The 19147-nt window shown below is 35.7% G+C and overlaps 1 protein-coding gene and 1 long non-coding RNA gene across 7 annotated transcripts; both read right to left on the bottom strand.

Moving 5' to 3' along the window:
* Window positions 1-1826: 1826 nt before the first annotated feature.
* On the bottom strand, window positions 1827-14650 carry LOC140883349 (uncharacterized). 6 transcript variants are annotated; one of them, XR_012150376.1, is made up of 7 exons: window positions 9985-10126; window positions 8225-9580; window positions 7885-8109; window positions 7697-7761; window positions 6666-7049; window positions 6444-6590; window positions 1827-2010 (listed from the first exon to the last, which is right to left on the bottom strand). It is a non-coding gene; the product is annotated as an uncharacterized lncRNA (long non-coding RNA). The 6 variants fall into 6 exon arrangements; XR_012150379.1 differs by lacking the exons at window positions 1827-2010; window positions 9985-10126 and adding an exon at window positions 14526-14650 and having other exon boundaries at window positions 6294-6590; XR_012150375.1 differs by lacking the exon at window positions 1827-2010 and having other exon boundaries at window positions 6294-6590.
* Window positions 14651-15093: 443 nt separating this feature from the next.
* On the bottom strand, window positions 15094-17227 carry LOC140878694 (uncharacterized). The gene is given in 8 exon segments (XM_073282309.1): window positions 15094-15222; window positions 15406-15528; window positions 16220-16303; window positions 16305-16361; window positions 16922-16948; window positions 16950-16980; window positions 16982-17055; window positions 17057-17227. Coding segments are annotated over 8 exon segments (696 nt in total).
* Window positions 17228-19147: the final 1920 nt, after the last annotated feature.

Genomic DNA, 19147 nt, shown 5'->3' with positions numbered 1-19147 from the left:
CACAAGGGCAAACGCGCTACAGCACTCACCAACAGCGCAACATTCAACCTGCTCCAAGCGACAAATTTCAAAAATTCATAACTTGAGTTCTAGCTGTCGGATTGACCTGAAATTTGGACAGCAGCTTCAAAAATCTTGAACTTCATTCGGAACGGTGGAGATCGGATTTGGATCTCTCTAAAATTAAATATGATTTTTCGATCAAGGCTGCTCCGTAATTAACTCTTTAAAAATCCATTTTCCTACAAAATTAATCGGGAGAGTGAAATACGCACACATGAACTTAAAACACATAAAAACACATAAAAACAATATTGATGCACACAAAAATATATATAAAAATATCAATATCACAAACTAATGCATACAAAATGCACTTATCAGAAACATATCTCATAATCAAGAGAATTAGGACACAAATATCTCAATTCAACAATCTTGTGTCCTTAATCTCTGTTCAAAAGTCTCATTCCATATCAGGAATAATTAAATCCGCAATTCTAATATATATCATGCTTTAATATTTAAATCACATAATCATGTAATTCAAATAGATCATAGAATAATAAATCATGCTCGCATGAAATTTAAATAATCATTTAACGGACTCAATCACATGCGAGAAGCCAAAACAAGCGGACTCGATCTACCCCATCTCACTCTAATTCCATCCAGAAAACTTATCGCTCTGATACCACTTAATGTGAGACCTCGGTTCTAAACATCTAATCTCGGGTTAAACAATAATTGAGCATACAAAATCCAAGATTAAAAGCAATAAATTTTTTTTTGAAAGTGGCCTCGCTCGATCGGTAAGATTCAACCGATCGAGCGAGCAATAATTTGCAAACTCACTGCCCGGAAGAATCTAGCACCGCTCGATCGGTAAGATTCAACCGATCGAGCGGGCAAATTTTCTGCAAAACAGAAACATGGTTACCAGTCCATCGCTCGATCGGTCAAACTCTACCGTTCGAGCGGTGACAGCACAGGGCTAAAAAATACAGCAGAAAAATCTTGCCAAAGCTCAAGTCCAATACATTTAATGCATAACAAGGTTCATAATGAAACGACAACATTCAATCCACAATATTCGAATAATAGAAACTACAAACATCAACCAAGTTCGAGTTCCAACATGCTTCAAATATAAACTAGATTGACATGCTGAAATGACTTCTAAACCTACTCCCACTTCTATCGCTCACTCTTAATGCTAACCAGGTCTTCGCTGACTTGATCCTGCCCCACCTTTTTCCAAGTACACATACAAACCAAAGCAACAGCCGGATAAATCCGGTAAGCCTGTTATTCCCAGTAAAAGCAACATAACATGCAATAACAAGTATTAACTCAAAACATGTAATACAGACAACATATTCAAAGCTAATACGAATGAAATGCTTGTCTTTAAAACAGGGATATCAAAACTGATAATCACGGAATTGATGCTCTGCTTTTGGGATCCCGTGGATGAGATCACGTAACGACTCACCGACTATCCCAATCGAGGTGGTGCCACGTATCCCACTCCCCTAGACTTCGATGCGACTATAAGGAGTATGCTGACACTAGGAGAACCTCTACGCCTAGGCCACTCGATTAAAGCCCCTAAAATGTCTAACATAAAAAGGGTCGTTCTGCCCGCTGAAATCAAAGGTTTGGCTCAAAATGAATGCAGAAGAAAAACATAAAGCATTAGGCCATATAACAAAAGCTCAAACAACAAAATACAAGTCCCACATTCTAGAACAAGTATTAATGCAAGTATGTGATTTAAGGAAAAACTCAAGAACCAACTTTCTCGAGTATGCTATCTCGCTAAAACGATGACTGCTTGTACCTTTCGATGCAATAGCTCCAACTCTGGATAAGCTACAAAAGAGGTTATTTCAAAATCTAAACAGCCTAAACATCAACATCGCTCAAGGTAAACTCTTTACCGCTCTTCGTCCAACTCTTCGACGATCGACTGCTGCTAACTCTGGGCTTGACAAACTTCAAACGAATCTGTACAGAGGCAAAAGATGATCAAAACGACGAACAACCCAATTGTTAAAGTCGTACAACTCAACGGTTAAAAAATCCCAAATCTCTAACTGGCGGCATAACGACTATAAACTGAACAAACCGGAAATGCAGACAGCAGTACAGCATTGCAAACAACTCAAATCAATGCTAAAACAACAACATCAAATCAAAACCCAACACACTCAAAATCCCCATTTTCGAATTATGCTTCCGAAAATCATAACAAATCCGAACGACGCTCTATTTCAAAATCGTCTGAGAATAAACGACAAAAATTCGTTCAAGAACAACATAACCAAAACTCAATCGATTCTAACAACATCTGAAAATAGAAGTACAACTGATCGGAGAAAAAATTACGATAGAACGAAGCTCTCGCTGTTGTGATCGCTAAACTGCCTTCAAAAATAATTTATAACGAACGATCGACTGGAAACCAGAATTTGAAAGCTTGAAGAAACTTTTCCCAAGCTCTAATGGAGGAGACACGATTTGGAGGAGAAGGTGGAATAGGAGAAAAGACTTAGTCAAGTCAACTAATATAACAAATCCACTTTTTGCGTTTTAGTCCCTGAAAAATCTAAAATTTGCAAAATAGACCCTCATCAAAATCAAGTCGGCTCTTGAACTCTGTAATCTCCACTTATCTCAAATAAACTCAATTAAGATAAATTTGGGGCGTTACATGATGGCACCAGAATATTCTTAAATTTAATGATGCAGGAATTGTTCTCCAACCACAACATGCAACTGTGAATCCAATAGATTTTTCCTCAGTGGAATGTATTCTTCAATCAGAACAGAGAGGTATGGTTTTCGAATTGTTCTCATACAAATTCTTCTATCAGCAATAAGATCATGTCGGCAAGTAAGTTTTTGCTTGTTTATATAATAGAAAAATATGATTTTATTTCAAATAATAAATGGTAGTTTTACATTTTTAATTCAAAATTTATTTACCAACTAGATTCATTGTACTTTTTAATTAAATAATTTTATAATGTTATTTAATATTTAAAAAATATGTACAAATATGTAGTTTTATTTTCATTATCGACCTTACAAATTATTACAAAAGTGTCTTACTATAACTATGTATATAAATTTATATTCATAAACTAATTTTTACAAAAAAAATTACTATCTTTACAGGTGTTAGAAGAAAAAACACCAGAATGGTTTCTTGCCGAGAGTACTATTGTTATAAATTCGAGATAAGGAGTCACATTTCATCAGTTCTTTTTTATTCAAGGAGGTTGTTGCAACAATATGAATTTGAAATGTACATCAAACTTGAAATGACACGTTTAGATTATTGCAGAAATAATCAAGCTGAATTGAGATCTGATTATTATCAAGGCATTGTGGATACATCAATTGTGGAGAAACAAGAGGGAATGAGATTGGAAAAAGAATTGTATTTCCTGCATCATTCATTGGAGGTCCAAGAGACATGCAAAAAAGATATTTAGATGCTACGGCATTTGTAAGAAGGTTCGGAAAACCAGATCTCTTTATAACAATGACTTGTAGTCCAGAGTGGAAAGAAATAACAGAGAACTTAATAAGGAGTCAACAACCTCAAGATCGGCCGGATTTGACAGCTATAGTTTTTTGATCAAAATTCCAAGACTTAAAAACGAAAATATTCATAAAGCAGCATTTGAAGTTTTTGCATATGCATATGTAGTTGAGTTCCAAAAACGAGGCTTATCTCATATTCACATGTTGATCATATTGAAGAAAGAATATAAGATAAACAATGATGATCAATTTGATGCTTATGTTTTGACTGAATTACCTAAAAAAAAGAAAAATTCAAGGTTATTTAACCTTTTTGTGAATCATAGGATGTACAGAACATGTGGATATTTGAATAAAACAAACTCTTGAATGATTGTCGGGTAATGCAAGAGTCATTATCCACGGAATTTTTGCGAGAGAATCGTTCAAGGAGAAGATGGTTCCTATTTACCGGAGAAGGAATGACAGCCAAACAAGAAATGTAAGAAGAGCTAAATTAAATAATCAGTGGGTTGTCTCTTATAATCCATACCTTCTTATAAGATATGATTGCCACGTAAATGTTGAGATTTGTTCTGGATTGACTCCAGTTAAGTATCTGTACAAGTATATTTACAAAGGTCACGACAAAGTCGCAGTACACATTGCTTCAGGAAATGAAAAAATTTCTAAAATGCAAGATGGGTATCTGCACAAGAAGGTTTGTGGAGAATTTTTTTGTTTGAATTGAATGAGATATCTCCGGCTGTCATCAATTTACATTTGCCAAATCAACATTGTGTGACGTTTTGGAGGAATCAGAAATTAGATAATGTTTTGTGGCAAGATCACAATTCAAAGACATTGTTAATTGAATTTTTCCATGCTTGCTCGATAAGCACTAAGGAAAAAACATTGTTGTACGCTAAGTTTCCTGATATTATGTTTGGTACAAAAAAAGTAAATGTTATTACAAGAGGAAGAAAAAAAAATTTATTGGTCGTGTAAATGCAACAAATCCCGCCGTAGGAGAAAGATACTATTTGAGACTTCTACTAAATCATGTAAGAGGACCTACTTCTTTTGACTATTTGCTAATAGTTAATAGAAACCATTGCTTTACTTTCAAAGAATCAGCACATAAAAGAGGATTACTTGAATCCAACCAAAGTACTTGTGAATGTTTGAATGAAGCTGTTACCTTCCAAATTCCACATGCTTTGAGAAGATTATTTGCAAACATTTTGGTGTATTGTGAACCAGCTGATATGAGATTGTTATGAAATTCATACTTTGAAGCAATGTCTGAGGTTAAAAATATTTTTCTCTGAATGGAGAATTCTTAGTCTCAAAAACACTTCAAAGTATAAACATGATTTTGAAAAGCATGGTAAACACATTGCTGCTTTTGATCTCCCAAAAATATCTCTCAACATAAACAAATGAAATAGAACATTTTGCAGAGAAATAGATTAACAAATATCTATACCAATCTTAGAAGATGATTATTTGGAACAATTCAAGTTGAATGATAGACAACATATGAAGCATTTCGATTAATTTTGAAATGTGTAAATAAGGGAAATGGTGGCTTGTTATTTGTAAACGGACCTGGAGGAACGGGAAAGACTTTTTTGTACAGAGCACTACTTGCGAAAGTCAGGAAAAACAAAACAATTGCTTTAGCTACAGCAATTTCAGGAGTTGCAGCTTCAATATTACCAGGTGGTCGAACAGTTCATTCACGCTTTAAAATTCCAATTGATTTACAGGAAGAGAGTTATTGTACAATAGCAAAACAAAGTGGTCTTGCAGAATTGTTACGACAAACTCACTTTGTAATGCCCCGAAATTATCTTAATTGAGATTAATATTGATATTCTGAGATTATGAAATTCGAGGTTTGAATTGGAAGTTTTGAAATTTGATCAGGGGCTGAATTGCAATTTTTTGAAGAATTTGGGGACTTAAGTGCAAATTCCCTTCTTTTGACCATGACTCATATATTATTTGAGATGACTAGTCTTCTCACCTCATCTTTTTCCTTCTCCAAACGCGTTCCCCTCCATTTTTCTTCTTCAAACGTGATTTCAAAATTTCCAATTTCTGATTTTTCACGATCCGTCCGGTAGATTTTGAATCTGAAAGTATATTTGCGATCACAACTGCGAGAGCTTCGTTCTACCGTAAATTTTTTGTTGATAAGTTGTACTTCGATTTTTGGATGTCGATGGAAATTGATTTTGATTGGATATGTTGTTATTGAGCTAGCATAGATTGTATATTTCAAGACTGGTCGGAAAAAGAACGATATTTGGATTTGTTATGAATTTTTGAAGTAATTTTCAAAAATGGGATTTCTGAAAATCTTGTTTTTGGACGTGTATTGTTGAGATTTTGATGGATTGTTGATGTTAAGAGTTGTATTGGATGGATATATTGATGGTTGTTGATTTTTCGGTTAGCCGTTTATTAGCCGTTATGTCGTCGGTTCAAGTTTTGATACCGATTAGTTTGAATTGATTGAGCCGTGTTTCGATTGAGTTTGAATGTTGATATTGATCCTAGTATACTTCATTTCAGATTGTTTGAAGGCTGTTAAACTCAGAGTTAGTAAAATTCGAATCGTCGACGACTTGATCGAGATTGGTAACGAGTTTATCTTGTTGGTTGAATTGAGTTTGGATGGATTTTGATTTTATCTTTTGTCTTTGTACAACAAATTATTTATGGCTTAAACAATCGCATCATCGTCATCATCATCATCCATTTTCTTCCGCGTTTCTTACCCTTCAATTTTGCTTCTGCAACTGGTTTGGACGATGGTGTGATAGGTTTGGACATTGACTCACATCTCCATAATCAACAAAAAACAAATCCTCCGGGCTAATCCCTACATTGTTTGGTACCTCAGGAGTCATTTAAAGGACTTCTTGAACTGTAGCGGCAAAGTGGTCACGTCTATCGCCAGTTGCCTGATCGTTTCCAAATATTTCTACCCAATCATGGTAATAGGTCCACCTTTTGTGTCTAATTGTACGAACATTGTTGTCTACCTACAAATTTGAGAAATAAAAAATAAATTCAACATACTTTTGTACAAAAAGTGTCATGTACTTTCATATAAATACCTTAATAAGTTCTTCTCATGTGTCGCTTGATGCTTCGATAGTCTTTTTGGTGTCATTCCATCCGACTCCACTTTTACTTAATATTGCCACCAGAGTACCGTACAGTTTCTTCCACACGTGAACTTTGGAGTTAATATGTGGATTGCCACGCCAATTTGTGTCAGAGAATGCTGCTTTCAAAAGATTTTCAATAAAACCCAAGTACCCTGGCCGAAATCCATTTCCGCTCTTCCAACCTTCAATAGAAGCCTCCTTAAGTTCTTGTATCAAAACTTGTTCTTCACGTTCACTCCAAGTGCGTCTAGTCTTATCAGGTTTTTTTTCTTTGCCTACACGCCTCTCAACATTTGATCCACTTTCCATGATTATGAAGTTGTCTTATTCCTGCGTAAAATATAGCTCAAAGACGAATAAAATTAGTGACAAGTCAAGTCCTTACAACCACATTTTTCATATATATATATATATATATATAAATCAAAAAATTATTACAAGATCACTCCGGTAGAATTAATCAAACAAAAAAACAAGCAATTAAATTATGTTCTTAAGTTCAGAAATGAAAAGGCGTCGAATGCAACAAGTACACTACTTCAAAGTTGTTCATAAATGAAAAGGCATCAAACGTAAACAAGTAAAACAATCAGATGAAATTAATTAAAACTGTTCCACATTGACATAGCAAGGTTCTCCCTCCATGTATCCCAGACATCCGATGACTCAAAGTTGTTGATGAAATCATCTTGTATCTCATGGCCCAAGATGATAACATCGTCGTTCAATTTCTAAATGGGATTTTCGAGCATTTCAGACCTAATGAAGTTATGCAACAACATACAAGCCAATATGATTCTGTTTTGTGTTTTCAACGGATAGAACAAAGGACTTTGTAGTATGGCCCATCGTTTGTTCAACAAACCAAAAGCTCTTTCAATCACGTTTCGAGCTTGAGAGTGTCTCCAATTAAATAACTCCTTTTAATTTTGTGGACCAATTGCACGATTTTCCCAAGCATCCCTATGGTAACATACTTGCCTGTATGGAGTCAAAAATCCATCGACATTGGCGTATCCATTATCACATAGATAATAACATCCTAAAAAATAATAAAATTATGTCACAAACAATACATATAGAACAAAAATATAAACAAGAAATCACATTAAATGATATCTATCATAGTTCATAGTTAATAACATAAATTCATATGATGAACAACCTCTTGGAACCTTAAATATATCGTCACCATTCAAGGCATCACGAAGAACTCTAGAATCTACTGCAGATCCTTCCCACCCCGTAAGTGCATAATGAACTTCATGTCATGGTCTCAAACCCCAAGAACATTCACTGTAATAGTACCTTTTCTTGTTCTATATCGTGCTTTCTCCATTTTAGGTACATGTACACTGACATACGTTCCGTCCAATGCACCAAGGCATCCCTATATAATGTAATAATAACAAATTTATACTTATGAATGTAACTATCATAATTGGTATAAATCTCTAATTCAAATATTTATTTTTTACAAGTTATTAAATATTGATTAAGGTTACCTTGAACCTTTTTCAAGATTCGTCAGTGCAAGTATCATCAACAGGAAAGGGTTTGACCAGTAGTATTGGATGTAACATGAGGATTGATTGGAGCACTTCATGGAAATTGGTGCTGATTGTATGCCCACTGCGTACATAGTCATGACCAACAACTCGATTTTTCTTATGATGAGCCAATATAGACAAAAACATTACGACCTTCTCTTCAATACGCACATATCTAGACTCGACTAAACCTCCAACATGAGTTAGCAAGAAACACAATCGTGCAAATGCATTCTTATTCATTCTTAAGTTCACCACGCACTGAACATCCCCTACTTCAATAATCATGTGAAAATGGTTCATTTGTACATTTATTCTCTACGCCATACTATATGAGGCTGTTGTTCTACGAATATCATAGAGTCGTTTTGCACGTTTTTTGTCGATTTCATCTCAAAAGTATCAAAATCAAGAAGTACTGACACAGGATTTTGTGCAGCATCACAAAAAGTACGATGAGTCTACGCTTTAAGAACATCTTCCAAGATACTCCACTCTAAATTACATTTCAAAAGATGATTAACAATAGAAGTATACAATAAAATTTAATATCTTGGAAAATATTAAAAAATACGATAGGTTCAAGAACATATTATTGATTTATCAATACTTATTTATATAAGAATAGGTACGTATTTATTTATGGACCCACTGGACATCTTCATCGATATATATAGGTTCATAAGTGGGAAGTAGCACATAATCATCATCCATCTTTTAACATATATTAAAAAAAATAAGACGAAATTTTATAGTCCCTAGTACTGTCCCGAGCTAGCATGCACGCAAGAAACTTGTGATTTTAAAACGATTTTATAGAAAAAGTCAACACAAAAAAAAAATTTATGTGCACAGACTTGACATGCCAGGCCCACGTTTTCATGTAAATTTAAAATTGTGTTTATGGATTTAAAGGGGAGATGTCTGTGCAAAATGAAAAAATTGGCATGCATATGTGTGGGAAAATAAGGTCATTATCATCCACATAGAATCCTCGAACAAAATAATTTATTGATGCTATAACACTAAATTTGCAGAATTAAATACAAACACAAACATGACAAAAATTTTAAAATATATATATTTTTCAAACACTATAGGACATGGTAAGAAATGTGATAAAACTCAAATGAAACAGAAAGATAAAAACAAGAAGTAGAAAAATCACTTTACTTCAAAGAATCAACAAATGCAGTTATGTATAATTAATGTGTATTTTAGGGATACTAATGACCGTCATAGTACAGGAGGCAGAGTTGATGGTCAACATTAAAGATCATGTCCTTGTTCCTGAGCATCAGCTTCTCACGCCTGAAGAAAAGAAAACTCTACTCGTAACATTGCTTTATCTAGAACCTAAGTTTCATCATGATTCCAACATCTTTATCTAGAACCTTAGTTTCATCATGCTTCCAACATCATTTACAGCAATGAATTCCACTAATTTCATAGATTAATCAGAGATTTACATCATCTATGACGAAATTAAAAAAAATTCAATCAAAAGTAAACCAAATACCAAATACCATCAAAAAATTCCATTCAATATGACGAAATACCAAATACAAAATACATAGTCTCTGATTAATTCCAACCAAAAGCAAACCAAATATCATAAAAAAAATTAAAAACAGAGGGCCAAACCAGCCCTCAATTTTTAATCTTCAACAAAATTATAAAATGAATGTTGTGAACAAATATTTCAAGAGATTTACCCACACAGCGAGCTTCCTCTGTCTTCTGGAAATTTCTCAACCGAGACAATAAAATAAAGCGTCAGATTGGAGGGAAAAGGGTCTGCGTAGGCGGGAATGCAATCTCAATGGTGTTTAGGGTGGAGGGAAAAGGGTATTAGGGTAATTGATGGGTATGATAAAAGCAAGGATAATTTATACTAGGGTGGTCGAAGGGTTTATTTAACCCACTATAATATCAATTTATCCTTTCTATAAGAGATTAGGTTGCACGGACAATGAGAGGCTCCTGGTAGGCTTCTAGGCGAAGGGAGACACGAATGAACCGATCCCGTGCCGAAATGAGAGTGGATTCTGAGACTGTGTAGGTATGGAACTACATAGTTGATGAGGGTTTAAAAGATTTCATATGTACTGCTCATATCAAGAAGTTACATCTTCTTTTCGGGAGCTCATCACATAAGAATTCTAAAGTTAAGCGTGCTTGACTTGGGACAATTATAGGATGGGTGACCCCCTGAGAAGTTTCTCAGGGTGCGTGTGAGTGAGGACATAAGCATGCTGAAAAGACCCGTCTTGATACAGTGAGTCGTTACAGTTTTAATTAAAATCCTACCAAACAATGGATTATAATGAAATTCACACACAAACCTACCTAATCTCTTGTACCAAACATTACATGAGTAAATTAGATGATTGTATTTATATGGCTCAACCGCCTGGTTTTGTTAATGATTTGAATACATCCTATGTCTATAAGTTGAACAACGTGATCTATGACCTTAAACAGGCGACACGCATTTGGTAGACTATGCTTTGTTAATTTGTAATTAGTGTTGGCTTCACTTGCTCTCTAGCTGACACGCCTCTATTTATTTACCGTTCTTGAGGCATTACTATGTATCTACTTGTCTATGTTGATGATCTGATTCTCACAGAGAATGAATCTGGTGCTCTCCAGGGCTTCATTAATCAATCGATTGAGCATTCACTTTTCTGTCAAGGATCTGGGTTCCTTATCTTATTTTTTAGGTGTTGAGGTTGATTACTATGCATGGGGGCCTTTTTCTGTCACAGAAAAGTATCTTCTTGATGTTCTCACAAGGACGAACATGGCTGACTCAAAGCCTGTTGAATCGCCTCTATCCACGTCCTCGACCTTGCACTTGCTGGATGGATCGCTCCCTACCGATGCCACCCTGTATCGCCAAACACTGGGGAGTCTGCATTATTTGTCGTTTAATCGTACATATATTGAATTTACTGTTAAAATGTTATCTCAGTTTATGCACTCTCCTTCTCTCCACTGGAGTGCTGTCAAACGGCTCTTGCTCTATATAAATGGTACGCGCTCCTATGGTCTTATTCTTCTATGGCATCTCTCTCCGTCCCTGCATGCCTACTGTGATGTGGATTGGGCTGGTGGTCTTGATGATCGCATTTTCATTGTGCCTATATTGTGTTATTGGGTCCAAATCCCATCTCGTGGATCTCCAAAAGGTAGGGATCTGTTGCTCTCTCTTCTACTGGGGCGAAATATCGTGTCATTGCTTTTACGGTTGCTGAACTGCAATGGGTTCGATCGCTCCTTGCTGAACTTGGTGTTGTTGAGCCTTCACCAGTCTCTATCTACTGCGACAACATTGGAGCTATTTATTTATGTGCAAATCATGTCTTTCATTCTCGCGTGAAACATATTGCGTTCACCATGTCTTTTGATTATTGCCTGAATGGGGTTTATTTCGTGGTCAATTATCTATTCATGCATCTTGTAATCGTTTTCTCGTTCATTTTTATAGAAATTGAATACTCTTCTATACCCGATCGTAAGACCCTCATAATGAATAGGCTTACGCGTAGACAAATTTCTCCAATAACCACCTTTAACTGAACGGTTTTCACGCGTAGTCTTCCATTTCTGGTTAAAAAATTATCATTCTTTGGTTCTAAGGTTTTGCATATGCCTAATATTATTAGCATGGATGGATGAATGAGTAAAAGTTGAGTTAGAGGCGAAAGCGTACATGCATTACCAATTATACTTGAAGCAATTACCATTTGAAAATTACAAGTACGAGAATACACGAACATATATATGTCATTAGCAATCTTGACTTCAGGAATAAAAATGCTTTATTCAAGAAAACAAAATTTATGAAGGGCCAATCGAGGGGCAATTAACATGCTTGCATGCAGCAACTTTAATCATTTCATCTGTCTGATTGCGAAAAAAAATAATTATAATACATGAATACATGATAATAATGACTTATAAGATTGGTTAAACATATTACATACGGATGAGTTCTTTTGGGCTATGTTGTATACTTCATGGATAAAATTTTCGGTTCCATGGGGCAATGGAAACCCTCAATTCTGACAAAAGAAGAATATTCGTACAAGCTGGACTGCCACATCCCGGCATTACCAATGACGGATTCCTGAAATATTTTCAAGGTTTTGAAAATGTGATATTCTATTATTTCTGGAATGACATAGGTGATGATCATATCACCTTTAGTATTAAAGGTGACGCTGATAGAGTCTTGCATATACTGATGGTTCTACATCCTCAATGGTACGCGTTTGAAGGTATACGACATGAAACACCTCCGTCTTCGCTTCAAAGCTCATTATGATCATCATAATGATCTTGGAAGCGAAAGTGTTTCACTCCGTCTGCCTTCAAGAACTTACCATTGAGGATGTAGGAGCGTCGGTACAAGAATTTATCGGCATCACCTTTCATCCTCAAAAGGCGATATGACCATCACTTAGGTCATTCCAGAAATAATAGAATATCACATTGCTAAAATATTTTCAGGAATTCGTCATTGGTAATGCGGGGACGTCGCGGTCCAGCTTGTACGAATATTCTTCTTTTGTCAGAATTGAGGTTTTCCTTTATCTCATAGAACCGAAAATTTTATCCACCAAGTATACAAACACAGCCCAGAAGAACTCATCCGTAAGTAATATGTTTAACCGATCTTATAAGTCATTCTTATCATGTATTCAAGTATTATAATTATTCTAACTATTTTTTTGGCAATCTGCAGGCAGATGAAATGATTAAAGTTGATGCATGCATGCATGTTTGCTCCTCGATCCGCCCTTTCTTTAATAAAATATTGTTATTCCTGAAGTCAAGATTGCTAATGACATATGCGTACGTGTATTATCACACTTGTAATTGTCAAATGATAATTGCTTCAAGCATATATAAATATTGATCATGCATGCATGCATGTTTGTGCCTAGGGATGTAAACGAGCCGAGTCGAGCTTTTGAATGTTCAAGCTCGGTTCATTTATAAACGAGTCGAGCCGAGCTTATTTAACGAATATATTCATGGCTCAAGAGCTTATCCGAGCTTTTATCGAGCCTAAACGAGCTTAATATATTTAAATTATAAATTTAAATATTCATTAAATTAATTAAAAACTAAATTATATATTTGAAAAAATATAATATTATTATTAAAATTTGTAATTTTATTCTAATAAATTAATTTTTTTAAATTTTTCAATATTTTTCATAACTAAAGTGTAAATTTATAAATTAAATATCTATATTATTATTTTTTCGTCTAAGAGATGACTTACGAGCGTGTTAACGAGCATGTTCACGAGCTAACGAGCCGAATATTGTAAAGCTCGAGCTTGGTTCGTTTGCCTTAACTAGCCTCATTAAACGAGCTCGAACGAGCTTTTATCGAGCCGAGACCCGAACTGTTCGCGAACTGTTTGTCTCATTTACAACCCTATTTGTGCCTCTAACTCAATTTTTCTCATTCATTCATCCATTCTAATAAAATTAGGCATGTGCAAAACCTTAGAAGCCAAAGAATGGTGTACTTCTTTAACGAGAAAAAGAAAGAGTAAGCGTGAAATCTGTTCAGCTAAAGGTAGTTATTGGGAACTCCGTCTACGCGTAAGCCTATCCGTTACGAGGGTCTTATATATGGTCAGATATATGAGATAATTACTCGATTTGTATGAAAACGAACGAGAAAATGATTACAAGATGCACGACTATACAGTCGACCGTGAAATAAACCCTATCAAGTTTCTGAAGCAAGAATGCGGACAGAACATGCATGTGAAAAATCCACCAACAAAAAGATATATATATTCTAATTAACAGTAAAGAGTTGCTACCAAAAATCAAATATTTAATTTAACTTTTGGCACACGGTGAAAAAATAATGAAGTGACCAAAATGAACTAAACTTAAAGGGGCCGAATATCATTGGACTCAAAATCACAATCAACCTGGTGGAAGTTCACTCACAACGATTTAAGTTATCCTCGATCCTATTGCAAAAGTATCATTCTAATGATGAAAGTTTATATATTATGTTCGGAGAATTCATTATTAGACATGAAGTTGTAAATTAAAATTATACATGCACTGATCGATCTTTTAAATGAACGATGTATACGTAACTATTACGTAGTTATTATTTTGGATCAGCCTTGTAGGAAATTAATAAAAATTTCAAGAGATTGAAGAAAATTATTTTGTAGGAACCGTAATAATTTGCGATTAACAAAACGTACCGTACCACCGACGAGTTCTTCAACGTAACTTGATAGTAAAATTTACACCATTAATGTTTTGCTGCATCGAGCGTTCCCCGTTCCTGCGGATTTTTTTTTTCGCCTCTTCTTTTTCTGGATCTTTGGTTTCTTGAGATGTTAGTGCGTGTATAATAATTTTTACGATATAATACAGTTTACGGGAAACACGGGATTCAAATCTGGATATGATAATTTTTTTAAAAAAAATCTGGATATGATAATCATAAATGATGCATATTTGTTTATCTACGAACAAATTAGACAGCATTATTTATTATTATTATTATACATACGTTGCAATATGACGTAAATTTCACGCAAATCTTTAAAAAATATCACATTGAAAATCTCAAGAAACTCAAAAACAAAAACAAAAAAAAATTGAAAAAATGTCAAGAAAGTCGATCGCAGCATGCATGGATCACTCGACGCAACACCAACAGAACAGAATCATCAACTTGAGGCTTTGGCTATGCAAGAGATAAACCATGATATAATTCTAATAATCAATATTATGTAACATATGAAAAAAATTTTATAATAAATCTCAACAATCGAATAACGAGGAGCAAAGTTTCCCCACAGTTCCTTTCAAATGCGTACGAAGATTTATGGTATCCTGAAGAGTCTTCTCCATTTCGAGAGCGATCTTTTTCTCCTTTACCGACAAGTTTTCCTGTATATATATTTTTTTGTAAACAGCATAATCCACTGGTTAGTCTCCAATTCCCTTTCAAGAAAAAATTAATGTTGTGGGTGCTTCAGTATGTGGTTAAAAGAATGATCTAGCAAGGTTCAAAAAAAAAAAAAGAAAGAAAAAAAAAAAAAAGAAAACTACGCACTAAAATTCAATAATTACCGCATAGTGTTCCTTCCGTGCATCAAGTGAGTTTCTAGGGATTTTGCTCACAAGCTTGTCTTCAATTTCAAAATGCCAGACACCGAACATCTTCTGCCGCTCTTCGAAGTTACTGCCGATTCTCTGTTAGAAGACATACTCGTGTTTTGGCATGCTTTAAAAGAAGTGCAGTGCACAGCATTTTGCAAAGTTTCACATACGCCATATACCAAAAAAAAAACACTTGATACAAGGACAGGGAAACGAATTAGACTGCCCCAAAGTTTGGGTTCCATAAGGGATTGCAGTTTCCAGCGGTTTTAAAAGCAGCAAATATATCAGTTTTTAAGCCTCAGTTGGAATGCCCGACAATACCATAGAAAATATTATTAACCACCATACATACACACACCATAATGTGGAAGCTGTGTCGATACCCTATCAGTAAGGTAAACAATCTTGTTCTTGCGTAGTTAGTCTAGTCACGAACAATTGCTTTAATGTGTTTTGAGGAATAGCTTGAACTTGGCACATGAGGCAGAAAAATCTAAATCAAATGTTCAACTGGTACGAGTTAAATATTTTTAGTTAGGAACATGTTTTGAGCCTGATGCCTAGAGAACTAAAACTCTCGGTACATTGTCAAGTTTTAAAACAGGATCAACCTTTCCATAAGGTGCATGGATGATAAATAAGGTAAGTAATCAACATAAAATAAAACAATAGCATATTCGACAAAATTAAATGTGATTTTCATGCATTATTCTTTGAGCTCTAACAGGAAGCAAAAAGAATGGCACACCAAAGTTCACAAAAAAATTGAATATATAAGCACCGAAAATCCCAAACCTAGCTTAATGGAAAGGTTCTGTCCTTTCTTGGCATATTCAACAGGCTTCTTATTATTCTCAATTGAAGGAAGCTATACGACCAATGTCAATGAAATCTTTAGCAGGAACAGATAGTGGAGTTCCAACCTGCAAAAGTAAATCCAAAATAAACAACCATTCCAACATAAAGCAAATAGTTTTCTCTAAAACAAATATTTACATTTTATTGGTTTATGATTTGCCTGGAAAATGGTATTTAACTGGAATTCTAGTGGGCTACTACAAATAGAAACTACTATGAACAGTCTATCTCTTGTCTTTCTCAACCCCTTCAACTCTCTAGTTCACATTCAATTCACTTGGAAAACTATTATGAACAAAATATTCCTAGTCTCTATTATGCGCTTTTAACTCTCCAGTTCACATTGAATGAACATGGAAAACAATTATCAATTTAACCTCAACTTTGCATGCTAACAACATCAAACACTTCTTTTATTGGACAATACTCAAACTGACATCAGTGGAGGGTAAAAACTCAAAAATTAGAGTCCAAACACACACATTTATAATTTCAAACAGAGCATAATGGACAAAGAGATCCATGCACTCAATCCCACCAACACGGGAGTAAAGAAGTAGTACAATGATGACAAGACACATTTTTATTCAGCAGTATGTGAAAAAGGCTGTCCAAAAAAATTTACCTTTGCGGTGCCTTCAAGTATATCAACCGCCCAAGACAATGGGATCCTTCTTATTAAACACATTTCGGTTTGATTTTGAGAACACATGGGAAAACTGCTTCTTCAGTAGCTTCTTTCCTCTTTTCCTCCTTTAAGATTACCTATATAAGCCTTAAATTGATCGAGTAGGTGGTAAATAACATCAGCAACAAATATTTTAACACCAAGTTCATCAGCAAGTTCCCTAGCTTCAAGTGTTACTTTGACATCAAATTCCAATATCATCCCATACTCCCTTTTCTTTTCAAGCATAACACTAGCCTTCATCACTCCTTTTTGTGCACTGGGCCTATGCTTGTCACGTTAACTGCAGGAGTCTTCAATAATTCCAGTAATGCTTCTAAAGACCCAAGAAAACACGATATAAACAAAATTGTACAAGTTAAGAGTGCGTGAAATAGAATATAATCTCAAAATTTCCAGAATTACAAATCATTATTTGCTTGAAAAACATTCAGAATATCATAAATTATGTGCACGCTCCAAGACAGTGCACTGCCACAGCAAAGACAAACTAATCAGACACTATCTCTCAAAAAAAATGGAAAAGAAGAGGTAAACAAAACCTGCAAACTTTTGTAATAAAAGGGTCACAGATACTTATATGAATATTGGATAGACATGGTTACAATTCCACTCACTCGGTTCAGGGCGACAATAAATTCAGTGTATCCACTCATTATATTGACAACCAAAATTGCAATATCACATAACGAGAAGGCAAATTAGTGAAAGATTCTTCTGATAATTCAGTTCCAATCAAATATTCATCATCGTCCATCACAATCCCCTTCTTCTGAAACTCACCAAAATTCATTCATCAGATATGATATCTTGGGGAAGTTAGGGGTATCAGGGCTAAGAAGAAGCAGAAGCATCAGGGATGCTAGTCAGGACAGCGAACAGGGTTCTAGCCCGACTATTTTTAGGGAGGAATGGTGATATCCTGGAAAGTCAGGGGTATCAGGGCTAAGGAGAAGCAGAAGCATCAGGGATGCTAGTTAGGGCAGTGAACAGAGCTATACCGAGTCAGGAACGTTAGGGGTGTATAAAGGCAGACCTGGAGCTCCAGGATCCCGGGAGGACCAGGTCTTCATGACTTAGACAAAGCCCATTTCTCCAGGGCATGATCCCCATGATTGCCATAATCCCGAGCCTTCCGGCTTCATCGTGTGTGACAGGTAAACGTGGGCAACTCTTGCACCCACGACCCAGATCGTGGCCACTACCCTGGAAATACGGAGTGACTCTCTCACTCCAAGGCTTATAAATACCTTGCCTCGGGTATTTGTAGAGGTATGTTCATCAAAAATTCCAAAGTACTATATTCATTTTTCCTGAAGCCCACTCTATTTCTGAGTCTGACTTAAGCATTGGAGTGGCCCCGCCGAAAAACCTTCCGGCGTCCCACTAACATGCTTTCATTTCTTTTCCTTGTGCACAGATCATCTCGATCAAGGAGGGACAAACCACACTTCATCTCTACTAGCCCGGTCAGCTCGTCAAGCCCACTATACTACTGTTGATAGCCCGGGCACTCGTTTTTATCAAACATCATTATTGGCGCCATCTGTGGGAAACTTGTTCTATAAGACGTAGATATGGTTTCTCATGAACAAACATCACCAGAAGGCCTCCAGCAGGGCCGGAACATTATTATTCCTATGGATCAACTCGAATCATATGTTCAGAATATGATACAGAAGTCGTTAGTAGCTACAAAGCAACCACAATCAAAGGAAATAACAATGGAGGAAGAGGGGAATCGGGGTAATCCGCACCTAATGCCCGAACCAAAGAAGGAGAAGAAGAGGAAAGTTCTTGGATGCACTCAATCCAGCCTTCTGTGGCGGATGAGCTGCAGGAACTCAGGAAGAAAATACAAAAGTTAGAAGAAGAGGGTCCCAAAATGGCCTGGTCTGTCAAAATTTCGGGTTGCCCTTTTTCACAGGAGGTGATAGAGTAGCCCTTGCCATCCCATTATAAGTCGGCCAAAATCCGAGAATATGATGGGAGCACTGACCCAGAAGAGCACTTGGCTCGGTTTGAGAATGTGGCTATGCTACATTGCTACGGAGACAAGATTAAGTGCAAAGTCTTCTTAACCACTTTGGTGGATTCTGCCCAAAGATGGTTTCAAAAGTTGGAGCCGCAGAGCATTCGATCATTTGCAGATTTCAAGCAAGT

This window comes from Henckelia pumila, chromosome 2 (genome assembly GCF_033568475.1).
Source record: "Henckelia pumila isolate YLH828 chromosome 2, ASM3356847v2, whole genome shotgun sequence".
Classification (NCBI taxonomy): domain Eukaryota; kingdom Viridiplantae; phylum Streptophyta; class Magnoliopsida; order Lamiales; family Gesneriaceae; genus Henckelia; species Henckelia pumila.
This window is presented reverse-complemented; position numbering and strand designations above follow the sequence as displayed.